Source organism: Gymnogyps californianus, chromosome 2 (assembly GCF_018139145.2).
Source record: "Gymnogyps californianus isolate 813 chromosome 2, ASM1813914v2, whole genome shotgun sequence".
Taxonomy (NCBI): domain Eukaryota; kingdom Metazoa; phylum Chordata; class Aves; order Accipitriformes; family Cathartidae; genus Gymnogyps; species Gymnogyps californianus.
This window is the reverse complement of record NC_059472.1, coordinates 167,076,534-167,104,029: the sequence shown is the minus strand read 5'-3', so window position 1 is coordinate 167,104,029 and position 27,496 is coordinate 167,076,534. Positions and strand designations below refer to the sequence as shown.

Here is a 27,496-nt window from a genome sequence, read left to right as displayed (position 1 = left end):
TGTTATCCCGGCTATCCTCGTGCCCTCATTCCACCTCTTCTGTCATCTCTCCTAGGCCCCCGTTATCGGTGCACCCGTGTCACCAGCCGCCTCGCATCCCGCGCTCTCTGGTTGGTTTGCACTCAGCTGGGAAGGCAGAAGGTAATTTGGGGCTGTTGTCTCCCCCATTCTCCTTGGGGCAGCTGAGGATTGCGCCCTGGGCGTGCAGATGACCTGGGGTGCTGGGGCAGAACTGGGCTTTTGGTGTCCAACTGGGTGGATTCCATGCTGAAAGCATTGCTGGAGTTTGAATTCTAGGGGCTGCCTCATGGTCACCTCCCTCCCCTCCTGCAAAGCAGCTTTGCCTCTCCAGTGTTTAGATTTGGCACGGATGTTTGTCCACCCGCGGTGGATAAGCTCAGGTCTCTCGGAAAACTGCACTTCGCTGCTCTGGGTACATGTTTCTGTGCCAATCAGCCCCCAAATCCCCATCTAAAATTTCCCTTTGGCACTAATCTTTGTGTAGGCACGTTGGCATCTGCCTCCCTTGCAGAGATAACTGTGTTTCCATTAATTCTGAGCATAAATAGTCTGTTAATCTTGAGACTAACTAACGGGGGAGTCCTGCCGGCTTCAGCTGCTGTATGAGGAGGAACCAAGGAACTTGGGTTTGGCACCTTGTCATAAAGAGCTTCAAAACCAACGGCCCGAGTTGTGAACTGCGATTTGCTTTGCTTCCTTGGTTTACGTTATGGGTGCTGAATGATGAGCAAAGGTAACGGCAAGTCTCGCTCTTGCCCTTTCAACGTTTCTTGTTCGAACTGGGGGAGGATGATTTCGTGGTGAAGCAGCCAGAAACATTTTTGGTTAGCTGACCAATAAACACGTGGTTTTCTTCAATAAAAATTCCACTGCAGACAAAAAAAACCAATTACTAATCAGATTGATTGGATCCTTGGGGTATTGCTAATGAGCTGGAGAGCTTTTGGTCTCTACGCTGTTGGTTAGGAGTCTGCCAGAGAGGTGTTTCCCTGTTTCCTTCCCATCTTCTAATGTTAGTAAATACTCACAGGAGTAATTGCTTTTGTCCTAACATCGAGCAACGGGCATTGTTGCAGTGAGGAAAATTCCACTCATTTGGAATTTGTTCTGTCTCGCTCTGATTCGTATTAGAGTTTTTGCCTAAAATTTTCCCGTGCTCCTTTTTCCTGCTGTGCTTGCTGCAGCTCCGAAGAAATAAGGCACAAACCCCTCCAACACTGGGTTGTATTTGTGTAGCAGAGTTTTGTGGTCTCTAACAATCCCGATAACCAGATGAGCAGCATTTCCACGCTGGTTACCAACTTGAAAACTCCGTGTCTGTTCCCGTTTCGCTTGTACCTGTGCTGCTCCTGCCTTTCTTTACGCAGCGCTGGCAAATATTTTGGCAGCTTTCTGTGCGTGTCGCTTAGAGGCAATCCTTATGCTGATGTCTGTGCACTTCTCTATCACCGTGCTTTTTCACAGATCGTTTATTTGAAGACTGTCTCCGATGCTGAAGAGATTATGGTCGCGGTAACCTAGCACCGTTTTGGATTCTACAGCGGGCATTGTGTTGGCATCGCTGCGGTAGTCTAGGAAAAGGACAAGGCGCCCACGGTACCTTTACCAGGTAGTCATTCAAATGCTGACCTCTGTTTTAAATAAAGAGAAGTCTTGGTTCAGCTCGCATCTCTACGTTTCTTTTTAGAGCAGTCACAGCAGATAAGGTGAATACAAGTACTTAATGTACAAGCAATACAAAAGATCTAGTCTGAAACTAGAAGTTGCCGTTAGATACTACACAACTATTGAGCACAGGCTGTCTGTAGGGAACAGCTGAGAGAAAACATAGGATCTGCATGTTCCAGGGATTAAAAAATACTCAGTGCGTGTTTCTCAGGTGAGGCTTTAGCAGCTGGATCTATCCCCGAGCCCTCCTCCGGTGGATTTTAGTCAGCAGATCCTCTACCCTTGCCAGGTATTGACAGCCACTTACTGATTTCGCATTGACCAGAAGAGCAACACAAGAATTTCACCAGGAGTTGTCAGGCACATGACTTTTTTTCTTCCAGAAACTTTAAGATCAGCTGTTCAGTAGGAACTTTAAAATACTTTTGCGTATCGGTATAAAGAAGGGGTTACAAAGGTAGGAGAAATGCATATTCAATACAGACTGTAAACAAGGTAATTGCTGCTCAGAGCGCTGGAAATGTTGGCATACCAACGGGCTGCACGGCCCTTTGCAGTGCTGTTGAGCTCCTTCAGGCTTGGTTTCACCTGTAACACCTCTTACTCAAAGCCTCAGAAGCTTGAAACACAGTTCTGGAGGAACTGACGTTACCAAACAGGAGGCTGTGTGTGCCTTCACATGCAGAAAACACTAGGCAAAAGAAAATCCGTCTCCTAGTCCTGCAATTATTTTGCTTTGCAAGGCTAAGAGGAAGAAAAACTTGTGTTGTCAAACACCAACGTGCCTGATACACAAGAGGAAATCATGGTCAGTTAGACCCTTCTCTTTTTACGTGTTCAGTTTTCTGAGCAGGACAATGCTGGAAAGAATTTTCAGCAACTGTTTGCCCACAGTTGCTTTTAATAAAGAATAGAAACTGCAGCTGAACGTTTGTCAACGCTTTATTTTTAAACTTGACTACTCTGTAGCTTGCCTTTTTGTGACAAATAACATTACATTTCAGTTTAGGGAATGCAACATTGTTGATTTTTCCTTTTTTTTTTCCTCTCTAGTTAGAATGGATGCAGTAGAAAAGAGAGTCCATACGTTTGTGCGAGTCAAGCCAACAGCCGAGTTTGCTCAAGATATGATCAAGTTTGGGCCAGACAACAAGGTAGAGAAAAAGAGATTGCAAGTGTGAAAGGTTTGGAATTTGATTTCAGTTTTGCCCGCAGAAGTGCAGAATTCTTCCGTTCCTTAAGGCCATGCATAACATTTTGGTGCATGTTGATTCATGTGTTCCTGCGTGCTGTTCTCCTCTGTGCTGACAGTGGCTCGTGGTTTTGTACCAGCAAGCGTGACTATGGAAAACATACTTCTTCTGATACACTCAGTAGAGAAAAATCCTCAAAAAGACTGGGACTCTGACTGATCCGTGGGGAATTCCCAGTGGTAACCACAATTTCAACCTAAGAGGTCTCCCTGTGGTACAGTCTGTTTCTGTCCCCCCTTATGCAAGTTCCTCCCTTCACCTTCTCTTGCTTAATTAATAATTTCCCTGGGACACAAAATCACTGAAAGGGAAACAGATGAGCTTAGCCACATTTCCTTTTTTTAGAATATCTAGTACCAGAAAATACCATCAAGGTCAGTAAAACAATACTATTGTTTGTGCTCCATTTTCTACTTACCTCCAGGTCTTCAGTGGGTGGGGTTTTTTTTCAGACAATATCTGCTGAAACTCTTCATGGCTATTGAAATGATCTTCATCTCTTTTTGGGTTTCAGAGCATAGATATATACATCAAAAAAGATGCCAAGAAAGGAGTTGTGAATAACAGGCAGACTGACTGGTCCTTTAGACTGGATGGCGTCCTTCACAACACCTCCCAGGAACTGGCTTATGAGACTGTGGCTAAGAAATTGGTGTCCGAAGCTTTAATTGGCTATAATGGTAATTTGTTGCTATTTTTATTATTTTGACGATAAGTGGAGATTTGATCTGAGCGAGAGATCCTTTTGATGTTCCATTTGAGAAATGCAGACGTTCCCTCCTCAGTTCATTCTTTCGCTTTTGAATCTTTTCTAGGCACGATAATGTGCTATGGGCAAACGGGGGCGGGTAAAACTTACACGATGACGGGAGCAACTGCCGAGTACAAGCATCGAGGAATCATACCCCGAGCTATACAGCAGGTACTGGATCTGAATGGGAAAAGAGGCTGGAAGAAATAACAAGGACATCTCTTGTATCAGCTCTTGCTGATACTCATAAAAGTGTTTTTTAACACGGTGAATATGTTTTATGTTTATCTCCACCAGTCTTTTTTTTTTTTCTTCATTTTATCTAAGTGATGATCATTAAAGAAATAAAGGAGCCTGTAAAATGTAGCTACTTTGTACCTGTGTTTTACTACACCGTGACCTTGTGCACTGATAACGGTGACGTTTCAGAGCATTGGGATGGTGTTGGCTCGAAACATGCCGAGTTATTGGTCCTGTCGCTGCATAGACACGTCCCTGCCCAGCGGCACAAGTTTACCACTGCTCTGAGGGGGCAGATCTGCTTATCTTTAGGCAGTGATACTGCAGAACGCTCTCCACTCCCACAAAGACAACGGACGCGCGCGGTGTGGGGCTGACATAACGCATACGACCTGAAACCAAGGCGGGAGGAATTCTGTAGTTAGGCTTTATTGTCATTTGTAGAGGTTGTTCCTGTTTAATTCTACTAGCTCACATAAAGTACTTGCTGCTTCCCAAACGTACGCAGGCCTTCAAAAGCGTTGTTTTCAAAACTATCATTTTACGAAATTGTATTAAAACTGTTGACTTAGCCCTGTCAGCCCTCAGGCAACCACAGTTCAGAATTAGCTACGCACCCGCAGATGCACTTACAGCTGCTCAGAAAGTTATAAATAGCTTCTCTGGAAAGACATAAATAGCTAATAATTCTGTTTGTGAACTAGCACCGCCACTGACAAACTCTTTGTCTTTGTATAGGTCTTCAAAGCAACTGCGCATTCCGTTGATCCATTCGTCACTGTCCGAATATCCTACCTGGAAATCTACAACGAGACCTTGTTTGACCTCCTGTCCACCATGACACACAACGGGACCAGTGACATGCAGATGGCTGTAGTGGATTGCCCACAGGGCGTTTATGTGAAGGGCTTGTCTATACATTCAGTTAGCCACGAGGAAGATGCTCTAAATCTCCTTTTTGAGGCAAGAAAAAACAAATATTGCACTTCACCTGACTCTTACATTTATTGGCTTAAGCTGAGGGAGGAGGCAGTAAAGCAGGAGGTGGCCAGGATGGCTGCAGGGAGGTTCAACCCTCTTTGTTCTCTTTTTTATGGGTAGAAGAACTGGTAACTCTCTGTGGCCCATGTTCTTGCAAGGAAAATGTCCCTGGCACAGAGATTCTGGAAGATCTCCATGGAGAAACCCTGTTTTTAGTGTACGCCAGAGCCAGTCAAGTGATGACGGAAATATATTGGGGTGAGACCACAGAATGCAGTAGCATTGGAGATTCCAGGCAGAACCAAAACAGTGAAGGCAGCCACAGAATCTGCTTCCATTTCAAAAGGCTTGTCTGAAATACCAGCCACCTCACCAGCCCCTTCAGCAGACCGAGATCCCAGACAGCCAAAAAGACTTGTTTTCATTACCCTGGTTATCACATAAGCGTGTCAGTGAGTGACTTAGTACAAAATGTAGAATATTTGGGATCCTTTTAGACCCACCAGCTGACCGACACTGGAATTTCTTCCTGAAAAACACACCTGCCTGTCCCAGCTATGTCAATGCTCCAAGAAAAGTCTTACCGGTGACGTCTTTGGCAGATAGTTTGGGATGGTCGTGGCACAGGTACCGTTAGTCAGATTTTACAGCAGGGACGTTCACACAGTGGGTTAGATTTGTGAAGGGAGTTTGCTTACTTATGTCTGCATCTTTCTTTTACTTGTGGGTGCTTTAGTTCATGGAAAACATGAATAAATAATTGGTTTTCTATGCAGGAAGCGTATTCTTACCAGGAGCCATCTGGTGTCCTTAAAATCTTTCACTTGCCTTTTTAATAATGGGACTGTGATGTCCTGGGCCAGCCTCTGTGATTTGTAGGAGCTCCCATTTTCTTTTCAAAGAGTAGAAGGATGATGGTAAGGCAGCTTCACTTGAGATCTGTTGACAGAAGAAGTGCAAGTGATGCTTGGGGATCCGTTCAGGTCCTTAGATGAGTTCTGCCCGTGGTTCTAGGTTCACAGAGAAAGCTCCAGGCTTTGAGCAGGCTGCCCACTACGCTGTGACCCTTTATTTGTGGAGTCGGGTTGATAGTATTTACCTAGAGGTCTTCAACTTCATTCTTGCTCTTGGATTTACACTCCCTAGTGTGGAGCCAGTCACTGACCTTCCAGCTCTCAAAAGTCATTGTCCTTTGAGACCCGGGCAGAGCAGTCGGCTGTGAAACCTGTTGACAAGTGCATTTCTACGCTGTAGAGCCTTCCGTTTCCTTTTCTGCCTCGCCAGCCTGGCAGCACGGCTCTGTGATAGACTGGCACTCCTAACAAGCAGTTGCAACATCATTTTCAATGTTGCTTTCTTTTCCTGTAAGTAGGCATTACAAATTTGCGGCTAGCATGTATGTGTGAGTTTTCTATGATGTTTAAAGCCTGGGGAGCTCTTTGGTTTTCTAGTCTTCAAGAAACTGAAACAGCCAGGGGGGTATTGCCTCTGAACAAGGCTTGCCTGACTGTTCCTCAAAAAGCCACAGTTCTGTGAGCTGAGCCTTGAAAGTGGAAATGCAGATAATGTGGTCTCCGGTAAAAGGCATTATTACAGTAAACAGTGGCCTTTACCGACCGCACCGTGAAATGCTCTGAGAGGCCTTTGAGTAAGAAAGCGAGGCAAATACGGTGAACTCCTGCTCTGACTGCTCTAACCGACTGATCGGTGTTACAGGCTCTGCAGAGTGAGGGTTGAACCACTGTTTATTTAACTGTGTGGATTTCTAATTTCCCTTTATTCTACCAATGCAGAAGTTGAGAAACACTGTCTTCAATTTTGACTTCATTTGCAGGGCGAGACCAACAGAGTGATAGCAGAGCACACACTGAATAAAAATTCATCCAGATCCCATTGCATCTTTACTATTTACATTGAGGTAAGAGCTCCAGCAGTTTTTCTAGGGACTCAAATGGCTGAGGATCTTTACATGTCTGGTTTTTACTGTATTTCAGTTTTGTCTACTGTTTAAGTACAGTTTATATTCTTTTCTCCCTCAGTCTCGTTTCAGAGTTTTCTCAGATGTCAAATGCATTACCTCTAAAATCAACTTAATAGATCTGGCAGGCTCAGAGAGACTGAGCAAGACCGGAGTAAGTAATGGAAGAAATATTTCCGTGAAGAGTCTAGTAATCAACACGGTGGAGGTGAAATTACGGGTTTTCCCCACAACAGAATTCAGCCTGTGATAAATGGGAGAGCCTGTGACAAATTGTAAGCCACATTAACACATCAGAGGGTGCTCAGCTGTTTGCAGCTGCTGTGTATCGTTTCTAAGTCCACAGGTATGTGACTCCCATCCTGCATGTGCCTTCCAACCTAACCCAGACTCAGTTAGTTCATTTGAGTCTACCATTTCTCAAAGAACCTCGGATTTCCCTCTTCATTCCGGGAGTGACAGTGCAAATCCCCCACTTCTGGTCACAGCAGGCAAACTGCTGAAACTTTCTTAGAGCATTAGGGCTCAACAACTGAAGGCTCCTCAGGTCCCGTGTGACATTCTGTATTGATCAGAATAGAAATCGCATCAGCCCTGTGACAAATACGTAATTTACCCTTCGGGAAGGAAAGCCAGTGGTCCTTGTAGATTTGTAATGAAAAATTGAGGTCTCTGAAAACTTGTTTTCAAACTGAAGAAAGCTCTGGATCACGAATTTATTGGGTCTGAATTAGATCCTTACCCTTGCAGTCAAGCAGAGTTGTACCCTCAGTAAGGAATATGCTTGCTTCTGCGGTTCAGCCAGAAGCACGTGTTGTGGAAGCTTTGCCTTTTGATCTTCTTTGCAGTCTGAAGGACAGGTTCTGAAAGAAGCCACGTACATCAACAAGTCTCTGTCGTTCCTTGAGCAAATCGTAATTGCCCTGGCTGATCCTAAGAGGGACCACATCCCCTTCCGGCAGAGCAAGCTCACTCACGTTCTCAAGGACTCGCTAGGTAAGAGCTGTGCATTACAACCGCCCCAAATAGTTCCTAGAAAACAGTATTGTTTCAGTGAGCATATTAAGTCCTAAGGCCATAACATATAAACACATGGAACTCATCATCGTTCAAAGGATGTCTGTTTTTCCTCATCAAATAAAACAGCAGGCGCAGGAGACAGTACAAAGCCCACGCTCATCAAGCCAGCAGAAATTCACAAAACCTTAGTTAGAATACTTTGAAAAACTACCACCAAAAAAACCCCCAAACCCCAGCATGTTACAAGCCTTTTCAGATGCTCCTGCTTTAGCGTCAGGCTACAGATGATAAACCCAAGGCTGTGGTGCATCGTGAATCTGCAGGAAAGGCTTATGCTCTTGGAATGCAGGCTGGAGACGTGGGAGGAGAAAGCAGCTGAAAACAGGCTGTAGACATTTGTGTGGAGTAACCAAAGCCATCAGAAATGAGAGTGACGTTTGAGGCATTTGTTCTGGTTTCGGCTAGGACAGAGTTAATTTTCTTCCTAGTAGCTGGTATAGTGCTGTGTTTTGGGTTTAGTGTGAGAATGATGTTGATAACACACTGATGGTTTTAGTTGTAGCTAAGCAGTGTTTATACAAAGTCAAGGATTTTTCAGCTTCTCATGCCCAGCCAGCAAGAAGGCTGGGGGTGCACAAGAAGCTGGGAGGGGACACCGCCAGGACAGCTGACCCAAACTGGCCAAAGGGATATTCCATACCATATGACGTCATGCCCAGTATATAAACTGGGGGGAGTTGGCGGGAGGGGCAGATCGCTGCTCTGGAACTAACTGGGCATCGGTCAGCAAGTGGTGAGCAATTGCATTGTGCATCACTTGTTTTTTATATTCTAATTCTTTTAGTATTGTCATATTATTATTATTATCATCATTAGCATTATTTTTCCTTCCTTTCTGTCTTATTAAACTGTCTTTCTCTCAACCCACGAGGTTTTTTTTTTCCTCGATTCTCTCCCCCATCCCACTGGGTGAGGAGAGCGAGCGAGCGGCTGCGTAGTGCTTAGTTGCCGGCTGGGGTTAAACCACGACACATTCCAAGCACAAATCTTGTGTTCCTTTTAGGAAAGGCAGTGACTGTGTCCTGCCAGGTTCCCCACTATTAGATTTAGGCCAAGGGCTTTTAACATCCTCCGCTCCGGTTTTCCCCGATTTCAGGCTTTCACAGTTTGTATTCCCATCTTCTTACTGCATCATTGCCACATGACAAACACATTTTACCTTTATTCTTAAGTCATTCTGTGCCACTGTGTTTCTGTACCCATGGGAACTTCAGAGGGACGGTGACAAACTGGCTGTGTTCTTTGTTGCTTCTTTTTCTCTATTTCAGTCAGCACATAATATAATACATTCCAGAAAAGGAAACACCAAAAACCCCCCAAATTATATTCTTTGCTTTTTTTTTTTTTTCTTTTTAAAATTTTTCCCAGGGGGAAACTGCAACACTGTCCTAGTGGCAAATATCTGTGGGGAAGCTGTGCATGTGGAAGAGACTGTAAGTTGAACTGATTTCTGCAGAATTAAAGTCTTGTTCCTGCTACTGTTGCAATTGGCCGTAGCTGGGTTTAAAGAATAGTCTCTGGAGGGCTATGGCAGGAGTCCCAGAGAAACATCCTGCCTAATTCATCCGAAACATTGGATAGCTCATCTTATCTCAAAGGCTCAGAAAACAGATTGCTCTGCCAATCTGCTTTGTGATGCAAACAGACAAGTGGTAACTGGCCCGGGGGAGAACGAGAGCCTGAAATAGAGCAGGCACAAGCAGCTAAAACCTAAGCACACTGCGTAGCGTTAATTATTATTGTTGGTTCAACTCTACGAATGTGTTTGAATGGTACATCACATAATGAGGTCAATGGGATTGCAGCAGTTCACATCGGAGCTGAGCTGGCTTTCTCCTGGTTCAGGAATCGGGAGTAACCTCCTAACAGGAAGGTATTTTTTAATCTGTGAAATAATGAAATTGGTGAAAGTCTCACTGTGTGAACTGGATCAACTTAACCACATCTGTAACACAGAGAAGGGAATCGCTTTGCTCTTTGCCAAGGAAGGTTTAAGTAGCAAAAAAAAAGTAAACACAGACACCTGTCAGGCAGTTGTCTTCAAGGCAGAGTTGTTTTTATCATCTCCTCCTTGTGTTCTGATAGCGTCTAGAAACTGGTAATGTTACTGAGGAGGCAGCTGCTCTGATGCTTTGCCTCAAGAGGAGGATTTTCAGGCTGCAGGGGCTTACTCTCAAGATACCACAATTGCAGGGATTAAACTTGAAGGCCATTGACGTGTGATTTGGCGTTTTTAGGATGTAAGTGTTATTTGGATGAGAACGGGAGTGGGTGTTTTTGAGATCACAGCTCTGGTACGCAAAGAGCTGTCCACATGCAGCACAGAAAAGACAAAGACATCATCTGAAGCCGGCTAATCACATGGAGGCCAGCGAGCACTAGAAGTTAGGCTCCTGGAATGAGAAATCCTATACTGCTCCCTGCAGTTAAATAGCTTTTGTATTTCTGTGTTCTGGGATCTGATATGATTAAGTAGTAACAGATTATGAAAATTATATCCTTGCCAATATCTCTTTCAGTTACTTAAAAAAATATGTTTTTCAGTTGTCTTCTCTTCGTTTTGCTACCAGAATGAAATGGATCACAACAGAGCCAGTCCTCAATGAGACCTATGACCGAGAGGTATGTAGAGAAAGGGAACGGAAGAAGGCATATTTTCTCAGGTTCATTAATATTTAGGACAATGACCTTAAAAACCAGAGGGAAATTTGGTAGTTTAATGAATTACCACTCATCAGGCAAGCTGACACTTGCTAAATTTAGGTATATGATAAAACGGATTAGAATGAAACTTTTTTCGTTGGTATTGAATTACAGTTACCTTGAACATGCTAGAGGGTACAGTCATGCAGATGGTCACGTCTTCCCTGACACGTGGTGATTCTTTCAACTGCATGCATACGAGTCCTTAAGTTTTCTGATAAGATTCGCCTCTTAACAGAGATATGCTGTTGTGGACTACTCCCCTGGTATGTGGGGAAATCGTCTCCAGTCCTACCTGCAGCTTTACACAGCATTATCCCCGTTGCTGCTGGTAACATAACATTTTTGCCACGACTACAAAACTTGTTTAAAGAAGGAAATAATTTAAAGAAAATGATCATAGTATTTTAGATGTCCTGAGTGCAATTTCACAGCTGAAACAGAGCTGGCAGCAGTAAATGCTCTATGAATTACTGATAGCCCAAAGAACAAGTTTAGAATTAGCTGATCCGTAACACATGTGGTGTGTGAGAGCCGTGCTGTATTTCATGGTCTGATCTCACTGGCAAGCAGAGAAACAGCTGGGGAGTTTCCTCCAACAGCTTCCAGAAGAAGCTGTGCAACGAACTCTTTTCCTCTTCAGTCCCTTTCATTTTTGTTGAGATGTGTGGAGTGGAAAAGAGTAGCCAAAAGAGCAGTGCTTAAGGAAGCTATTGTGCTTTGATGCTCAACAGGTCACTTAAAAAGCAGCTCAGTATCCAATTCTCACTGAATCCCAAGGAGATTTGTGTACCCACACCTTTCTGGAAACACATTCTAAATAGTGAATGCTTGAAGATATTCCACGTTATGGCGAAATTCAATCCAATACACCACAGGAGACTCCCTCCTCTATTACAGTTAATGTCAGAACTCGGTAAGGGTCAGAGTGGACACCTGCATGCTTCTTTCCTTTCAAGATAGTATCTCATAGTCCAGAACCTGATGGCCCCTACAGTACCAGATCAGGAAAGCATCAAATCAGAAAACAGGTGGCCCTTCTTTTGATGGCTTAGGCTGGCTCTGCAGGCAGTACACCCAGGACACAACAGAAGCTGTCCTGTTGGGAGCTAATCAAAGGCAAAGTGATTTCCAGACCCCCCACTTCACTGATGCAAACCTGACAGCAAACCCTGGGGGAGCTGGTACGCAGCTGTGACGTTCTCTAGCAGCCAGTTTAATGCCGCTTTTCAGCAGTTTTTTCTCCACTAGCATTTGCTCACCCTTTTGTTTTCCTGCTAGGGAACAGTGAAGGCTTTGGAGAAGGAGATTATTCTTCTGAAGCAGGAACTGGCCATGCATGACAGCTTGGTAAGGAACAGGCTGCAGCGCCTTAGCCGGGACCTAGTTAAGGCTTTGTCACGATCTTTGTTTTGCAGTAGGATCAGTTAACTCAGTGTCCAGTGTGATTGTATTCTTCCTTCCGCTTCCAGCACTGTCTTTTGGCGTTTAGGCAAAGCTCTGAAGATCCCGTGCAGGGAGACTGTGTTGTAGCTTCAGTCCCCAACCACTGGAGATGGTTTTTTTCAGGCTCTTGAAGCCCTCCTCTTGTTTGATTGAAACGTGAAGGGGAATGCATCGCTTTCGGCGTGCTCCCAAGTCCCGTGTCCTGTCGACTCAGATGATGAGAAGTCGCAATCAGAAATTAAACATAAGGCTTCCCTGGGCACAGTAGAGCAATGTCAGGTGTTGGCCAGACCAGTGCTTGCTTGGCTTTTTGTAATTCGCTGATACTCAGTTGTTCACCTTTTTTCTTAGGTAAATCGTTCTTTGGTGACTTATGACCCTCTGACTGACATCCAGATAGCAGAGATTAAGTCTCAAGTCCACAAATACCTAAAAGGAGCCATTGATGAAATTGATGTAAGTAGCTTTCTAGTGGAGAAGGACTTAAATACTGATTCCATCCCATTTTACTCCAAGACAGAAGCAACGAAAATGTCTTCTGAAGAGGCTGTCTTTAAGCCCAAAAGCGCTACAGAACTGTCATTTAATTTTTTTGTGCGTTAAGGACTGTCTCCTTGTTTTCATTCCATTTTTGCTTTTTTGGAAGCTTGAGGAGACTTTTCCTCAGTCCTGAAACCCTTTGAATTGGTTTATTTGGAAATTCTTTAAAGAATTAATGTCAAAATTTTGCCCTGCCAACGTCAAACTAAATCTTTGCAAGGTGTGTTGCCAAAATATGTCCAGTCTCTTAGAGACAGGTTCATTAGGACAGCGTTTCTCAACTTGAAACTACTTGTTGACTGCAAAATGATTGCGAAAAGAAACAGCAAAAGTCCTGCGTGCACAAATATTCCTGGGGGGGCAAACAGGAAAGCAAACAAAATGTAAGAAAATGGGCGTCATAAATGCACACTCAGAGTTACTGTCAAGTTTTGTTTGGTTGTGAACAGAAGCCACTGTGACAACAGTGCAGAAGTTGCTGGAAGACTGTTTTCCAAACAGTTAGATAACTGGTTAGTTTAAACGAAACACTTGAGACACTCCCTCTCATTTCGTGTAATCGTTATCTTCTCTCAAAGTCCCTGTTTTCTCCCTCCAGCAGGCAGGAGTGGAGCGGAATAAGGGCTTACGTGAAGGTGTGTTTTACCTGGCCTGCAAAATGTGATGTGGGTGGGTGTGGAGCAGGGGAGGTAGAGAAGGACTAAGGAGTTTCACGCAGGGAAGGATGTCTTCAGTGGCACTGAAGAATCTTTTAGAGAGAGGGTTGAGAACAGAAATGGATCATTTCATCGCTTGGTCCAGTCTTTTGGACCGTGAGAGAGCTGAGTACAGATTCCTGCTCAGCTACAGACTGCCCATTACTTATCTGTCCATGCCTCTGCTCATCGTCTCCAAAACAGAGATAGTAGTATGGCTTGACTGCACTGATTTGTTATCATGGGTAAGAGGACAAAAGATAGCGCTCTGGCAGTTCCAAGTACTCAGGCAGTCTTGGGCAGCAGTGAAAAGAGAAGTAGCATCGTAATCCGCCAGGTCAGTAGATGCCATCTATGTCATTTGTAAAATTATTGTAAATAATTCATTACCTTGATGGCCGTGCGCTCTGTGGAATTTACCACAGTCTATCAGATTCCTCTCTCTCTAAAAATCTCCTCAGAGTGAGCAGTGTATCCACCTCCAGCCTGACTCTCAAGCGCAGGATAAAGGTAACTCTCCTTGAGTGTGGATACCCAGCAAATGGAAAGCAGAATCCTCACAATCTGAAATATTTCCATCGGTACAGCTGACCACAGCATAGAATCGCTTACCTGTATCTTCACTGTATGCATCTCTTCCTCAGATAGTGAACATCAGGCAAGTCCAGGAGGTATTTAAGCAGTTCAAACTGATTGTAAGGTAAGATATCCAAGGTTGATGCATTTCACAGTAAGGTTTGGAAATTCCACCAAGCTTTTGTCTGTGATATCACACTTACCATGACGTCGGTGAAAAATCATTATGAAGTACAGGGAATAACTTGTAACTGAAAACACAGTTCTGGACACATTCTGCTGGCCTTGGCACAAGAAGACTATAGCCTCTAACCTTCCACTGCTCCTAAGTCACGTGCAAGGGCTCTTGATGGTAAACTTCACTGGTTAAAAAGTCTGCTTGGCAAATATACCATCACTGAGCGTAAACTGTGCCGGATCCCTAGTCATGGAGCATATCTCCATAGTGCAAGGCAGTCTGCAAACAGATCAAAAGAAAAATCAGACTCTGTGGGATGAGATGATATGAAGTGGTCTCACCACACCAGCATCTAAAAGTCATCAGATTTACTTTTTTTTTTAGAGATCATGGCAAAGGAAGGTCATAAAGCAATTTGGAGGAGCGTGATAAGAAGGCTCTGTGGCTGTTTCCAGGGAGACGCTCTCTGATATGTGGTGTGGGATGGGAGAAAGCGTGAAAGTGGCTATTTGAAAATGTCACCAGTGGATGATGAAAGGTGGTTTTTAGGCTGAAGGAGGGAAGGTGAATGACAGGCTGGAAAAAAATCCTAAAAATGAGGACAGGCAGCTTCCATGTCATGAAATAGAAGAAAACAAAGAAGAATAAGGGTATTAGGGCAACCCACCCACTCCCCGCCCCACCAAACTTTGCAGCAACGGTCTGGCTAGGCAGCAGAGGTTGCTACTCACAAGAGCGACATTGGGATATTGCTGCAGAAAATCTGCCTGCCCTCGAGAAGCTTGTGCGGACACAAGTGTCTGTGGTACATCGTCAGGCTGGGCAGTCAGGCTTTGCTGGGACCCAAGACCAAAATGGGTTTCATGGTAAAATTTTGCCTGATTATTTTTTTTTTTTAACTTGGAACTCCTTTTATTGTTCTGAAACAGTGGGCTTTAGTCTTTTAACTTGCAGATTCTCTAATGATTTTCAGTCTTGTGTAGTGTATTTAAGTGTACTGACAATGCTTTACCTGTTCCCTTTCAGTGAAAATATCACTCAGTTTGAAAATCACTAGGTTAAAGTAAGGTGATGGAACTGAACAGAGGTAATATTATTTGATCTGGACCATTAAAAGGTTATGCTAAGTATCAAAACAGCCCTCAAAAAGCTTCCATATCTAAGAGGCCTAAAGGGACATCACAGAAAAAGAAAGGAAGAGGAGAATGGAAAAAGGTTACAACAGTTATGGGGAAGAATAGAAGGAGCAAGGTGGGGTGTTTGGGAATGAGATCACAGGTAAAAGATGGCTCTCTTTGGAAATTTGATATTGGCAGATATTACAGGTTTTGACACATGAAATAGTCCTCATCGAACACAATGGTAATGGGCTGTTTTCTCTCCTAGTCAACAGGAGCATGAAGTGGAGGCCAGACTACGAAGCAAGTATGCTCTGATAGACAAAAACGACTTTGCTGCTGTTGCTGCGGTTCATAAGGTAATGCCTGGTGCTTGAGCCTGGCCCAGAATCCATCTCAGAATTGGCTCCTTTGCTGCTGAAACGTGAATTGCCTCAAGTTCTCAACTTTTCCCCACTGAAATCTGAAGCTCAGAAATGTTAGCGGGATGAGTGCGTCAAAAAACGTGCACAGAGCAGAGGTGCACCAGTTAACGAAGCGGCATTCGTATCAGCAGAGGATTAGACCCAGTATCTGAATGGAATAATTTATTAAATGGGAATGAAGAAAATATAAACTAGAAGGTGACCTGTCTGTCAGTCAGTTGTAGAAGGCAGGGTCAGATCACCTGCCTCTGCTGAGATCCCTCTTTTAATCCTTATAATTTCTGGAGCAAAGTAAATGTATCATATGTAAACCATAAATCCAGATGTGGACTCTATCTTATAATTTATATATATATCTCTCTTATAATTTTTCATTACTTATTTCCATCTGTGAAATATTTTCTCTCTGAAGTGGTTATTTCCTTGCCTTGGTTTTACGCAGTAAAGCGGATAAAATAACGATTGTCTGTTATGCAGAGTCACATACTTGTCCTGTGGCTTAACTGAAGATGCTTTGATTTTTTTGGAAGAAAGGCACAAGGGAAAAGGCAAAGTATTTGTATAACAGAGAAGCACATAGTCTCTAACAGGCCTGTTCGAGTCTTCATTGAAAGAAGTGGAAAACAAAACTGAAACCTGATTTAGGTAGATTTTAGTGCTTAATGGCCCCTCTGTTCTATGGCTGAGGCAATGTGAGAAATAGTATAAGAAACGTAGTTCTTACACATCTTCACTAAATGAAGACTTCTGAGGGTGCTTTTATGTCTGTGACACTAGGCCCAAGTTATTCTCCCCCTAAGTGGCTGAAACATTCGGCGTATGAATTTGAGGATAATTTTGGCCCTATTTTAGTTTTCACTTCATTCTTATAGATGTTTTTCCCTGAAATACTTGGTAGTGCATACAGATTTCCAGATGAGATTGTACGACAGGATGAAATAGCTGCTGGGCAAGGGCTGTATAGCTTTTGTAGTCTAGACAGCTACAGATCTAATGCTTCCTGGGCCATGTTTTATTTCTTTCTGTTTGCAGGCAGGTGTGATTGATGTGGATGGCCATTTGGTGCGGGAAGAGGATGGACGGGCTTTTGGGACTAGAACTGCTCCTTTTTCATCCAGACGTGGTAGGAAGAAGAAATCCAGGAAAAGCACTGAGCAGCCCAAGTGAGTTTAGCAGCCAGACAGCTCTCCCTTTTCTCCGATAATGTGTCATCGCAGTGACTGGATCTGGTCAAGGTGTGATGGGCAGCCCACGGAGGAAGGCAGAGACGAAGCTGGCTTAACCGGGTGTCTGGAAGTTTTGTGTTTCCTCAAGGATGACATTCCGGCATAGTGCTGGAAGGGTTTGTGGTGTCCTTATGGCCACCACCCACACCGTCAGGAGGACGTTAGGGGAATGCGTGTGGCCGGCAGGCACAGCCTGTGGTAGGGCAGACCTCTATTATGGGGAAGATTTACTGCAAACGGTTCGTCCGTGTGTCTGTTACGGATGAAGCAAGACCACAGAGCGCTGCACAGGGTGTGAGCTGTGGACACAGCGGGTGGACAGGCTTTGAGCCGAAGAGCTTGCAGTCAGCCAGCACAGACAGAGTTAGCCTGTGACGAGAGAGGCAGAGTTGAATATGCAGGCAGGGGAACAGTCCTGTGACGGTGTCAGAAGATGTGTTAAACCTGCAGTTTTTCTTTAAAGTGTTAGGTAGAAGGAGATCTGCTAAGTGGAAAGGGAGGAAGGGACAGCGGACAGAGGAGCAGATAAAGAGAAGAGATTTTGAGAGGGAAGGGGGAACCAGCAATCAGTACTGAGCAGAGAAAGATCCTTCGATTTATAGAAGTGAGATCCCTGCATTGGCAGTTTCTACAACTACTTCTGTGGCCGAGAGAGAGCATCTGCTTGGTTCCTCCCTGATATTTCCCCAAAGTCTTTGTGTTAGAGAGGAGCGGAACCACCAAGGCTTTAGTATCCACATGACACAGGGGACTCCTCTGTGCAGTTCTGTTTTTTAGGGAGATGGAAGGAGATTTGGCAAGCACTTTTCTGTATCTCTTTGAAGTCACACTATCCCCTGCGGCCAAGGCTGGTGTTGTTTGTGGAGCTGAGCTGAGGGAGAAGAACAGAGAGCTGGGCTTGATTTAGATGTGGGGTTAGATCAAATCCTAGGGGATTCGGTCTATAGGTTCCTCTGAAGGTAAAGAGGGTTATCCTGTCTGCAGGTGTGCCTCAATCCAGCCAGGGTGGGACTGTTGTCCTCGTGATCCTTCTCAAGAGACCTAGTCCAGCCTGGGCTGTATTCTGTAGTATTTGCTACACAAGGCAGTCCCTCTACTCTGTGAAGTAAGGATTTGTGAGAACAAGGCTGATTCTGTTCCTTGTCAGTAGACATTTCACTGCAAACTTTGCTAGAAGCTACGTCAGACTGCTAGTTTTTGAATCAGCAAAGCTAGCACCTGCAGCATGTTTTGGTTCCAGTTTCCTATTATGAAGAAATTAATTAATCTGGTTCATCTTTTTCCCCCTGTCAGGAAGGAAGGAATCGGGAGCTCTCTTTCTGGGAGAGATCTGGATGTTTTTTTACCATCAAAAAGTCAGATAATAATTTCCACCAAGGATCTGGATGTGAAAGAGGGAGCAAGGAACCAGGATACAGCAAATATTGATGCAGAGCTCTCAAAGCCAGCTCCCGTGGAGGATTCCCAGCGGCCCAGGTAAGCTTTCCCTGTCAGGGAGTATATCCCCTTTGCCAGAGGGTGGTTTACATCGGAGCGATTGCATTGTGTTCCCCTAGTACAACTACCTGCTTCGAAGTAAAGAGGAGAGATTCAGAGATCTTCATTGCTTGGATGCAGAAACACATTGTAGGACAGCAGTGGTTGCATGGACACCCTGTGTACCAAAGTACGTTGGTGGTGGTTGTCATCTCCATCTGCTTTGAGCTCTGCCCCAGCCAGTTGCTCTATTACGTGTGAAGTCTCTGAAAATCGCAGCACTCTTCACCCTTTGGTTAGTAGTAAAGGCGCAGAGAGACCTCATGTCCAGGGCTCTGCACAAGATCATGGCAGGAGGTGCTGTATCAAGACAGAAGAGTGGAGAATGGCCAAAAATGCAGCACTGTGCCACTCGCCTGCTTGCACCACGACAAAGAATTTAGCATGGGAGGGCAGCACTGAATTGCAGTTCATTCTGGATGGAGTTGATGGGGTAAAAAATGCTAAGGGTACCGAGATGAAGGACTTTTTCCAGGAGGATGTGCTCAACAGCATGAGGCTGTTCAACTCACAGCAGCTCAGCCAGGACCCCACGCAAACCAGTCTGGACACCACTTTTCCCATCACCAGCCATCTTTTCTTGCTGAGAGCTCTCCAGCTACAAGTGACGCAGCTCCGAAGTATTGTGAGCACCTCCATTGCCAGTGCCGTAGATGACCAGTCCTTGCTTGTTCCTGCCGCCCAGGGAGAGCATCGCAGTGAAGCCATCCCAGGAGAATTTACTCCTGAAGCACCTTAACATGTTATCATGTTCCTCCGTGCCCTCTGCGTGCGTTTTAGTATTCTTCTAAAAGTCCTGTGGCTGGCAGGGAAGGCTGCTGCTGCAGCTGCATGAGGCACAACCCAAAGTGCTTAAAGTAGCTCGGTAGCTGGCTGTCAAAGCCGTAGCTGTGGCAGTCTGCCCAGTGGCTGTTGTTTACAGCGCTTTGCCAGCAGTTTGGCACGGAAAGCAGTCTCACGCAGCCTTTGAGGAGTTTGAAAAATGCCCTTAAGAGGTCAATCAGGGGAAGGCAGTAGTCAGAGTTGTGCTTTGACCAGTCTGGACCGAGGAATGTGGAGACTTCTAGCTACCTTCTGCTACCCCCGATCCAGCCTGCTCACCAAGAACAACCTTACGCGGCACGGAGCAGCATCCATGGGAGTGTGACGTTCTCCTGAGGGACTCTCCTTTTGCCCAGTGTGGTTTGTGTTGAAGTAAGAGCTGGTGTTCATGGGGGCACGTTTGCATCAAAGCCCGTTTCATAGAAAAGTCAGGATTGACACATGCCGCTTTGAATTCAGTCTTTCTAAATAGGCAAGACTTAAAAGCCACGGGTGGCAGCATCGTAGAGCCGGCCAACGCACGCAGCTATGGGGTTTGGTTGGCAGAGGTGGCTGGTCTGTGCTGGGAATCCCGCGAGGAAAGAGCAAAGGCGTTTCTGTTTAACAATAGGGAGAAACGGTATTCATTATTTTGCTGAAAATTCAGACCGTTAAAGGTCCACTTTCCAGGGAAGACTCAATTCTGAGGCATCTCCCGAGGAATGTGGTTTCTATGTAAATAACTCACTCTTCTGGGAGTAGTACTGGGGGAAAGTGGGTATGAAGGTTGGCACAGAGACGGTACCAGGGTGCAGCTAGCACAGCGAGATCCTCAAAGGGCCCATTGAAATACCATCCGCAAACCTCAGCTACGGCCACTCCCATGAACTGTGTCATGCTGCAGGGCAGAACAAACTGACCTCCCCATGTCTGCGTGTGTTGTCTTTGAATTCTGTTGCAGCTCCCCTCCATCCAAGCCAGTGGCATTTGAGCAGTTTAAGGAGGAGTGTGGAAGTGAGATCAGCCGGATCTTTAAAGAGAACAAAAGCATTCTCCTTGCCAGGAAGAAGAGAAGCAGTACGGTAGCTCAGAGGATCAACTTCATCAAGCGTGAGATGGAGGGCATCAAAAAGGCTCTGGAGGCTCAGAAGCAGGAGCGGTGGCAGCAGGGTAAGACGCTGTGTGGAGACTGGCCAGCGAGAATCGGACAGAAGAGGGGAGCCGCTGGTTTCAAAGCAGTTCTGGTGGTGAGACCACTAGGCCACCGCTGCTGCTTGCCAGGGCAGCGGGGCAGGCTGGGCTTTACGCCCTAGCTCTGCAGCTGGCCTTGTGGTTTGCCACCCGATTCCTCCACCTGAGTCCTCCACACTTCGGCCTCCTTGAGTCATGCTACTCAGGCTTTACGTTAGTGAGGTGAGCTGCAGTCAGGTTGATTCCTCACCCCCCGCTTTGACGGATTAGGCAGCGTACTGCTGACAAATGCAGGTCAGTACAGTGCAGAAATCACGGGTAGCAGGCTTGCCCTTACTCTGGTGGAGATGTACCGCATCTCCTACAGCTTGATTTCATCTAGATTAGGGTCTGGTTTATGAAAGTCAAAATCCCAAACTGCAAGGTACTAGAGGAAGAAATGAGGTAAGCGCCTTCTTTGCTGCGGCAAGATGTTTGTTAGGTGGAATATGCCTGGATGAGACTAGGAAGTGTGTCACGTTTCATGCTCCCTGCAGCAGGGCTCCCGAGAGTCGGTGCTGCTGCGTTCTGCAGAGGAGCGGAGAAGAAACGCCTCTGGGCAAGGAGAGAAATCTGAAACAAATGGCTTTAATAGCAGCGTGGTCTAGAGTGCTCTGCGTGTGATGGCGCGGAAGTAGCAGTGGTGTTCCTTGCATGCAGCGAGGACAGCAAAACAACTCAGTTCTGTGAAACTACAGCCTTAACTATTGCCAGGCAATTAAGTGGGAAATAAGAGGGACTGAGAGAGAAAGAGAATGGTCACCAGCAAGCAGGCCCTGACTAGTGAATGAGGGCCAGAGAGTCAGACCCAGAGTGAATGCTGCTCTACTGGTTTCCATTTCTCTTCCTATAGAGAGACTTTTATGGCCATGCTTTGCAAGGGGCCTTTTCCCGTAGGGTCTGATCCTGCAAGATGCAAAGCTCTCTTGGCTAAACGATGAGCGAATCAGCTTGAATCCATATCGAAGTGAGGGTCTGTCTTTTCATGGACTCAATTCTTCTTTTGGGCCTTTGCTCTTTATGGTGACATCTACTAACTGGTGGTTTATTGTGGATGCTGGAAACCACAGGAATAAACTGATTTGAGGGAAACCGAGAACGAGAGATGTTTGTCCTAGGGAAGTAGCACTGGCTTAACTGTCCCCAAAGGGCTGACCAGCCCTTTGTCTCTAAAACCCTTACCATGCCTGCCCAGGGAGATTTCAGTAGGAGCCATAAAAGCCCTAAGTGAAACCCTCCAGCAGGCTGTCATGTGGGTGTCTTTCTGCGGAGCCCGGTCTCTCCTCTTCATCTGCACATGTCCCACTTCGGGGAGGGTTGATGTCTGAGTGGGTTCAGGAGTTCAGCAGTGATTTCTGCCCCACACCACTCCAACGCTGTATTTGTGGAAAGCATGTCTAAGGAAATGTCGATTGTGTGGTTAACCTCAGTATAACTGGGTAACTACCGTGTGGTTCGAAGTATAATGACTGTTCTTTGTCCCTCTCCACCCTCATGAGAAACCTTCGTTTCCTTTTCTTACCCTCCAGGAGAGTATGTTGATGAGAAAGGACAGATCATAATTGATGAGGAGGAGTTTTTACTCATCATGAAGCTGAAAGACCTGAAGGAAGAGTACAGGTCTGGTTATGCTGAACTGCAGGACCTGAAGGCAGAAATCCAGTACTGCCAGCATCTGGTGGACCAGTGCCGGAACAAACTCATCTCAGGTACTGCCTTGCCAGGGCAGTTTCTGAACAGCCTCCAGTTTAGCCGGGGTGCCTGACAGCAGCTCAGTGCTGAAGCATGTCACAGACACGTTGCCTATAAGCCAAGTCCGTCGTCCTCTGTTGTCATTTTTCTTGTCGCCTTCCAGACTTGTTTTTTATTGATGACTGGGTGGGGTTTTTTTTTGACATTACACTGAACTGCTGCAGATTCTCTCTCACAGATAATGCCATACCGCTCCTTGGTCACGCCACTAGATGCAATGCTGCGGGTAAGAGCTTTTCACAGTGAAGCTGACAATAACGCTCCCACTGATGGCCCTGGTTCTCACCCTTGATTTCATTTAATAGAGATGGTGGCTAAGGAACTGCACTGGGCAAGGGCTTTGGCTCCGGGCTACAGATGTCTCCTCTGTATCCCTGTGAGATTCAGGTTCCAGTGTTGCAGCATGGGCGCCTGGGCAGGAAGCAGAACTTGGTCATTTGAGCGTGTTCTGCACGAGCACCACCCTCGTGGTGATGAGTCACACCTCTGCTCACGGTGATCCCTGCAAATTCGTGGTGTGCTCCGCTGCAGGCCGCTCGGTTTGAGTCTGTGGTAACGGGATTGCGGTCCTGCTGTATCCCCGGATTTGTCCTGTATGAGGGAAGACAGTAGGTGTACGAATGCCAGAGTCCCCAACATTTGGATGCTGTGCACATGGCAACACTTTATTTTCTATCAACTTGCCAGAGCACAACTTGTATCTGTCAGTGCATCCCACGCTGAAAGAAATGCATGCCTTGTTCCAGGAGATAGACAGGGCCAAATCATAATTGTGCAGAAACTTTGCCACTGGTTTGCCTTGGATCTGGGTTTGGCATTTTTTGGGTGCTCCAGATGTTTGCTGTTTGTTTAAACATACGGGCATGGACTCATTCCATAGCTGTGTCATCCCAGAGCGAAGAGGTCAGCTCAGAGCTAAAAGCAGGGTAAAAAGTCAGTGGTGTTGCATCATGTCCACAGTGCCTAGCACGAGCAGGGCTCTCATTTAACCTTGCTTATCCTTCATGACTCCCACAACCGAAAGCGGCTCCGTTCCTGGGGTCCCTCCTGGGCGGCACAGCCTTCTTCGGGGGCTGCGGGCTCTCCCACTCCACGGGGAATCGTGCCAGAGGAATGGAGCAGAGCACAGCCACTTTGCAGCCGGTGTCTGGGAAATGCCCAGTATTAATAAGGACATAATTCCTGCTATGCATCGCAGCACCTGCTGTGTGTTATCACTGGCTATTATGGGATGGAAAGCGGCTGTGCTTCTTTAGCATTTGGAATTGAAATCTGACCCCCCAAATGTGCTGACCACTCCAAATGGCTAGCTCCAAGCTGGATGGCTCCCTGTCTCCGGGATGCAGGAGCAGTGCCATCTCGCGGCCAGCCACCTCTCGGGCTGCACAAGCCCAGGGGACTGTCCCCAGGGCCGGCCACCACCTCCCAGCCACCTCCTAGGCAGCAAGGACGGGCAGCAGCCTGCCTCAGCGCAGCCGATGCCAGCTAACAGTGGCCTGTCCTTTTTAACTAACTTTTCTAATAGTTGGAAACTCAAGAGCGTGGAGCTCTGAGGTCCCGTCTGAGAGTTCAAGAGCACTGAGGTCCCGTCTGATCCACGGGCAGGGAGCCAGGAGCAATCCACCTTTGTCTCTTTGGTCGTTACAGCCCTGTTTATTGCCCCCTGCTTTGCTTTGCAGAGTTTGAGATCTGGTACAGCGAGTCCTTCCTTATCCCCAAGGATGTGCAGGAAGCTCTGAAGCCCGGTGGCAACATCAGACCTGGAATGATTCCCATAAACAGAGTCATGTGCCTGGTGAGTCGTCCTGGCAGCTCTGCTTATTCTCCTTGATAGCCACACGTGGCATGGTAACGAGGGCACAACTAAGCCCGTGGGAGGAGGAGGAGGAGGAGGAGGAGGGCATGGCAGCTCTGCCCCTTTCTCTAAGCAGAGCGGCTGGCGTTGAAATGCTATCTGCTATGATGCAGGGAGCAACTATCTGGAGATACATCTTGCTTTCGCATTAGCTTTACCATTAAGAGGCTAAAATAGGACAGTGATTGAAGTACCCAGTCATCTGCTGACTATCAGTAATCGGGCAAACTGCCCAGAGGTGCGAGGGGTAGTTGGGAGGCTTGTTCCCGGTCTGTATGATCTGTAACGTTCACAGCTAAACTATTGTGTTTCGTGTTGTGGCAACTGGTACTTAGCCAGCCCCCTGTTTAGAAACCACCGCTTTGGGGTACCCGGGGTCTTTTGTCATTCCTGACAAAGCACATTTCTCTTAAGCTTCTTGTTTACCAGACTTCTTCTTTGCATTATTCTCCTCTGAAGTCATTCCAGGTTTTGTCCTCTGCTGTTAAATGTCAGATTCAAAACCTTCACGCCGTTTGATAGGAACGTGGTGGCAGTGCTTCCACTTGGTCTGGTGAGGAAGCGATGCACGGCGAGGAGAGATCCCACCCTGGCTGTGAGGGGGAATCAGCCCTTTGTTTGTAGGTGTAACGCACCTCCGTTATTGCTGTTTAACCTCTGCAGATCGTAGAGAGCAGCTGGTGGGGACAGGGCCTAGGTCCATCTCTCCCAGAACCTTGTCCCCACCAGGAGCAGGGGGCATCTGCAGGTGTTTGGGAACTGCAGGGTGTGAGCTGTGTGACCCCTTTCCTAAATGCACAGCCCCATTTCTAGCCAACGTGTAGTGGGGGCTAGGATGGCTTTAGCTCTTTAGAAGGAAAACAGAAAAGGAACTTTGTCTCTAGGTGTCTGATTATTTTGACTGTAAGTCTCAGTGAAGCATTTTCTTTCCTCCCTTCTAGAAAGGCATGTGAAGTTTTAAAGCTGATCAGAGACAGGTTCTTCCCATCCTACTGAATTAGTTCCCTTGAGGGTATGAGTAACAAACATGATGTGAGGAAAAAAAACCAAAATGTAGCGAGTTTACTTTTGAACAGAATGTTGTGATCTACCAGACTGTGGAAGATTTCAGATACAGATGCAGATCTGTATAGGAAAGAGTAAAAAAAAACAAAAACCCAATCCAAACCCCTTTGGATAGAGCCTAATGAAGTCAACAGGAAAACCCTGACTGACTGCACGGGTCCAGGATGCCACTCTTTGGGGAAAAAAGGAAATCCATCACTAGTCATTTTTACTAACCCAAGTTACTCAATGTATTCATAGAAACTCCCTTAATGGTTTCCAGCCCTGGATTTCTTGTCATCACATCAATTAGAACCCCAAAGATGAATGAAGCATGCCTTGTAGCAATGCTTTGCAGCTGTGTCAAGTTGTTGATGTTACAGGCAGAAATCTTCAGGCGGAGGATAAACAGCGTCCCTGGTAACGTTGCTCAGTGCTGGCTTCTCCTCTTGTTCCTCTTACTGGGCAGTTCGCTGCAGCTTCCCAGTCAGTGTCACTGGCTGTGCTGAGGCCCATACTGGTCTGGGAGGCAACCACCTCATTTCTCTCTGGAGGTTTGTTTCCTACTTAGAATCATTTTCCCTTTTCCAGACTGGCTCTTCCTTTACTGTTCCGACCCGTTTCTCCAGGGTGTGCATTTTACTCTTGGCTCGATTCGGTTTGGCCACCTGCCTTTTATCACACCAGAATTTCACCGTCACCTTCTCCAGGCTACTCGTGAACCGCCACAGAAGGTGACCTAAGAATCTGCTAGAGCTATCCTCAAATCTGGCATGAAAACGTTATATACAAGCTGGCATCTTAAAAAATTGGACTTCATTCAACCCACGTTCCTCTTCAGTGCGCTCACGCCTTCCAGACGGTTCCCTGGAGAAGCGTGGGCGTGGATATCAGCTAGCAGGGCTCAGGGGGGACCACGCTGAAGCTCAGCCTTCCTTCACGCTGTGAGATTATCTTGCAGTGGAAGGGAGACCGTCCTGTGGGTACTTATAGGCAGAGCATGGCCGTGAGAAGGCAGCTGAGGGAACTCCCTTTGGGGCTTTACACTTGCAGATGGATTTTGCCCGAAGTCCTGCCCAAATCTGCTCCCCTAAGGCGTGGGAAGGGGGCACCTCTCACTTCTGAGGCTTCGGAGAGATTGTTGAATCAGCGTTCAATGCGGCAAACGGGATCGGTTGACGTCTATGTCTCCTGATGTGTGTTTTTTTTACCTGGAGTGGGGTCTGTCTTTCTGCCGACAGGAGGAAGACGAGCAGGACAGGTTTGAGCGGATGCAGGAGACAACGCTGCCAGCCTGCCCAGCTTCGGTCTCGTTCTACAAGGCGAAAATGAAGACTGATCAAAAGGTAATCTCACCTGGGCCCAATTCCACGTACCCCTGCCGATGCGCATTGGGGGAGCGATTCTGCGCCTCGCTGCCAGGTGGGGTGTAGGACTCTTCCGGAACAGATGCCGTTTTGCCTGTAGCCTTTTGAAAGATGGTGGTTTGGTTCTGTAGCACAACTAAGTTCTTTGAAACATTCTTTGTCTCTGGCTGATGTAAAGGCCCCATTCCGTGCTGGTCTTCTGCTAAAAAACAGTCTATCTCAGCGCTTCTCACTTCTAGTTCCTTCCTGGCAAGGGCTCACCATCAGACACTACCGAGGCCCTGAGCTTAGCAGGACTTCAAAAAGATCGGGTGTTTATGAGTAACAGGGCTGCACGACTACATCAGTAAGCATTTTTAAGGAAAACATCTCAAAACCAGCTCTTCAGTACTCAGGAGGAGAATTTCTCAGGGCTTCTTGTGCCCTCCTTTGAGCCCGCTGGGATCCGCCACCGGTAGAGCAATGCTGGTGTGGTGGGGCTTATTTGGGCAGCTTTTTCCAGCACCGGTTGGGAAGGTTATTGGGTTTTTTTTTTTCCCCAGGAATAAAACTTTTACAGGTGAGAATTCTGCTTTGAAAACTGACCTCGCGTTAATGATCCTTTTTTGTTTTCCGTTGCCAGCACACGTACACCAGAACCATGTCATCCCTCAAGCAAATGCACAAGAAACCCGGGCTCATCACAGCTGCTGGGAAGAACAAACCCCTGTCGTTTCTGCACGTCATGTAGCCGATTCGGGCTCAGCCTGGAACCTGGCATTCAATACAAGCAACGTCACCTCAGGAAGTGCCTCGCGTTCATGTCCACAATAGATTTATCAAAAATAAACAGTAGGGGAAAAAAAAAAAACCCAAACTAAAACACCCAACTTTTGTGCAGCTAGACTGACAGTTATTGGTAATCAAACCCGCTGTTTAGACGGGAAGCAAGCCAGGGAGTTCAAATAGCAACGCTTGTTTTTCTGAGCGTCTCTGGAACATGCAGCGTCACGACAGAGAGGTGTGTTGTGGACAACCCAGGGCTGCTCCTGC

General features: G+C 46.4%; 1 protein-coding gene across 1 annotated transcript; it reads left to right on the top strand.

Annotated features, from left to right (window-relative positions):
* Positions 1-114: 114 nt before the first annotated feature.
* On the top strand, positions 115-27,496 carry KIF9 (kinesin family member 9). Its single transcript, XM_050891292.1, has 22 exons — positions 115-141; positions 1,486-1,630; positions 2,743-2,843; positions 3,457-3,622; positions 3,758-3,864; positions 4,672-4,896; positions 6,749-6,832; positions 6,954-7,046; positions 7,741-7,888; positions 9,341-9,405; positions 10,517-10,594; positions 11,957-12,025; positions 12,473-12,577; positions 14,001-14,056; positions 15,497-15,587; positions 16,686-16,816; positions 18,173-18,355; positions 20,178-20,386; positions 21,976-22,155; positions 23,878-23,993; positions 26,339-26,443; positions 27,087-27,496. The coding sequence occupies exons 3-22, from the start codon at positions 2,748-2,750 to the stop codon at positions 27,192-27,194; spliced, it is 2,415 nt and encodes an 804-aa protein (XP_050747249.1). The 5' UTR covers positions 115-141; positions 1,486-1,630; positions 2,743-2,747; the 3' UTR covers positions 27,195-27,496.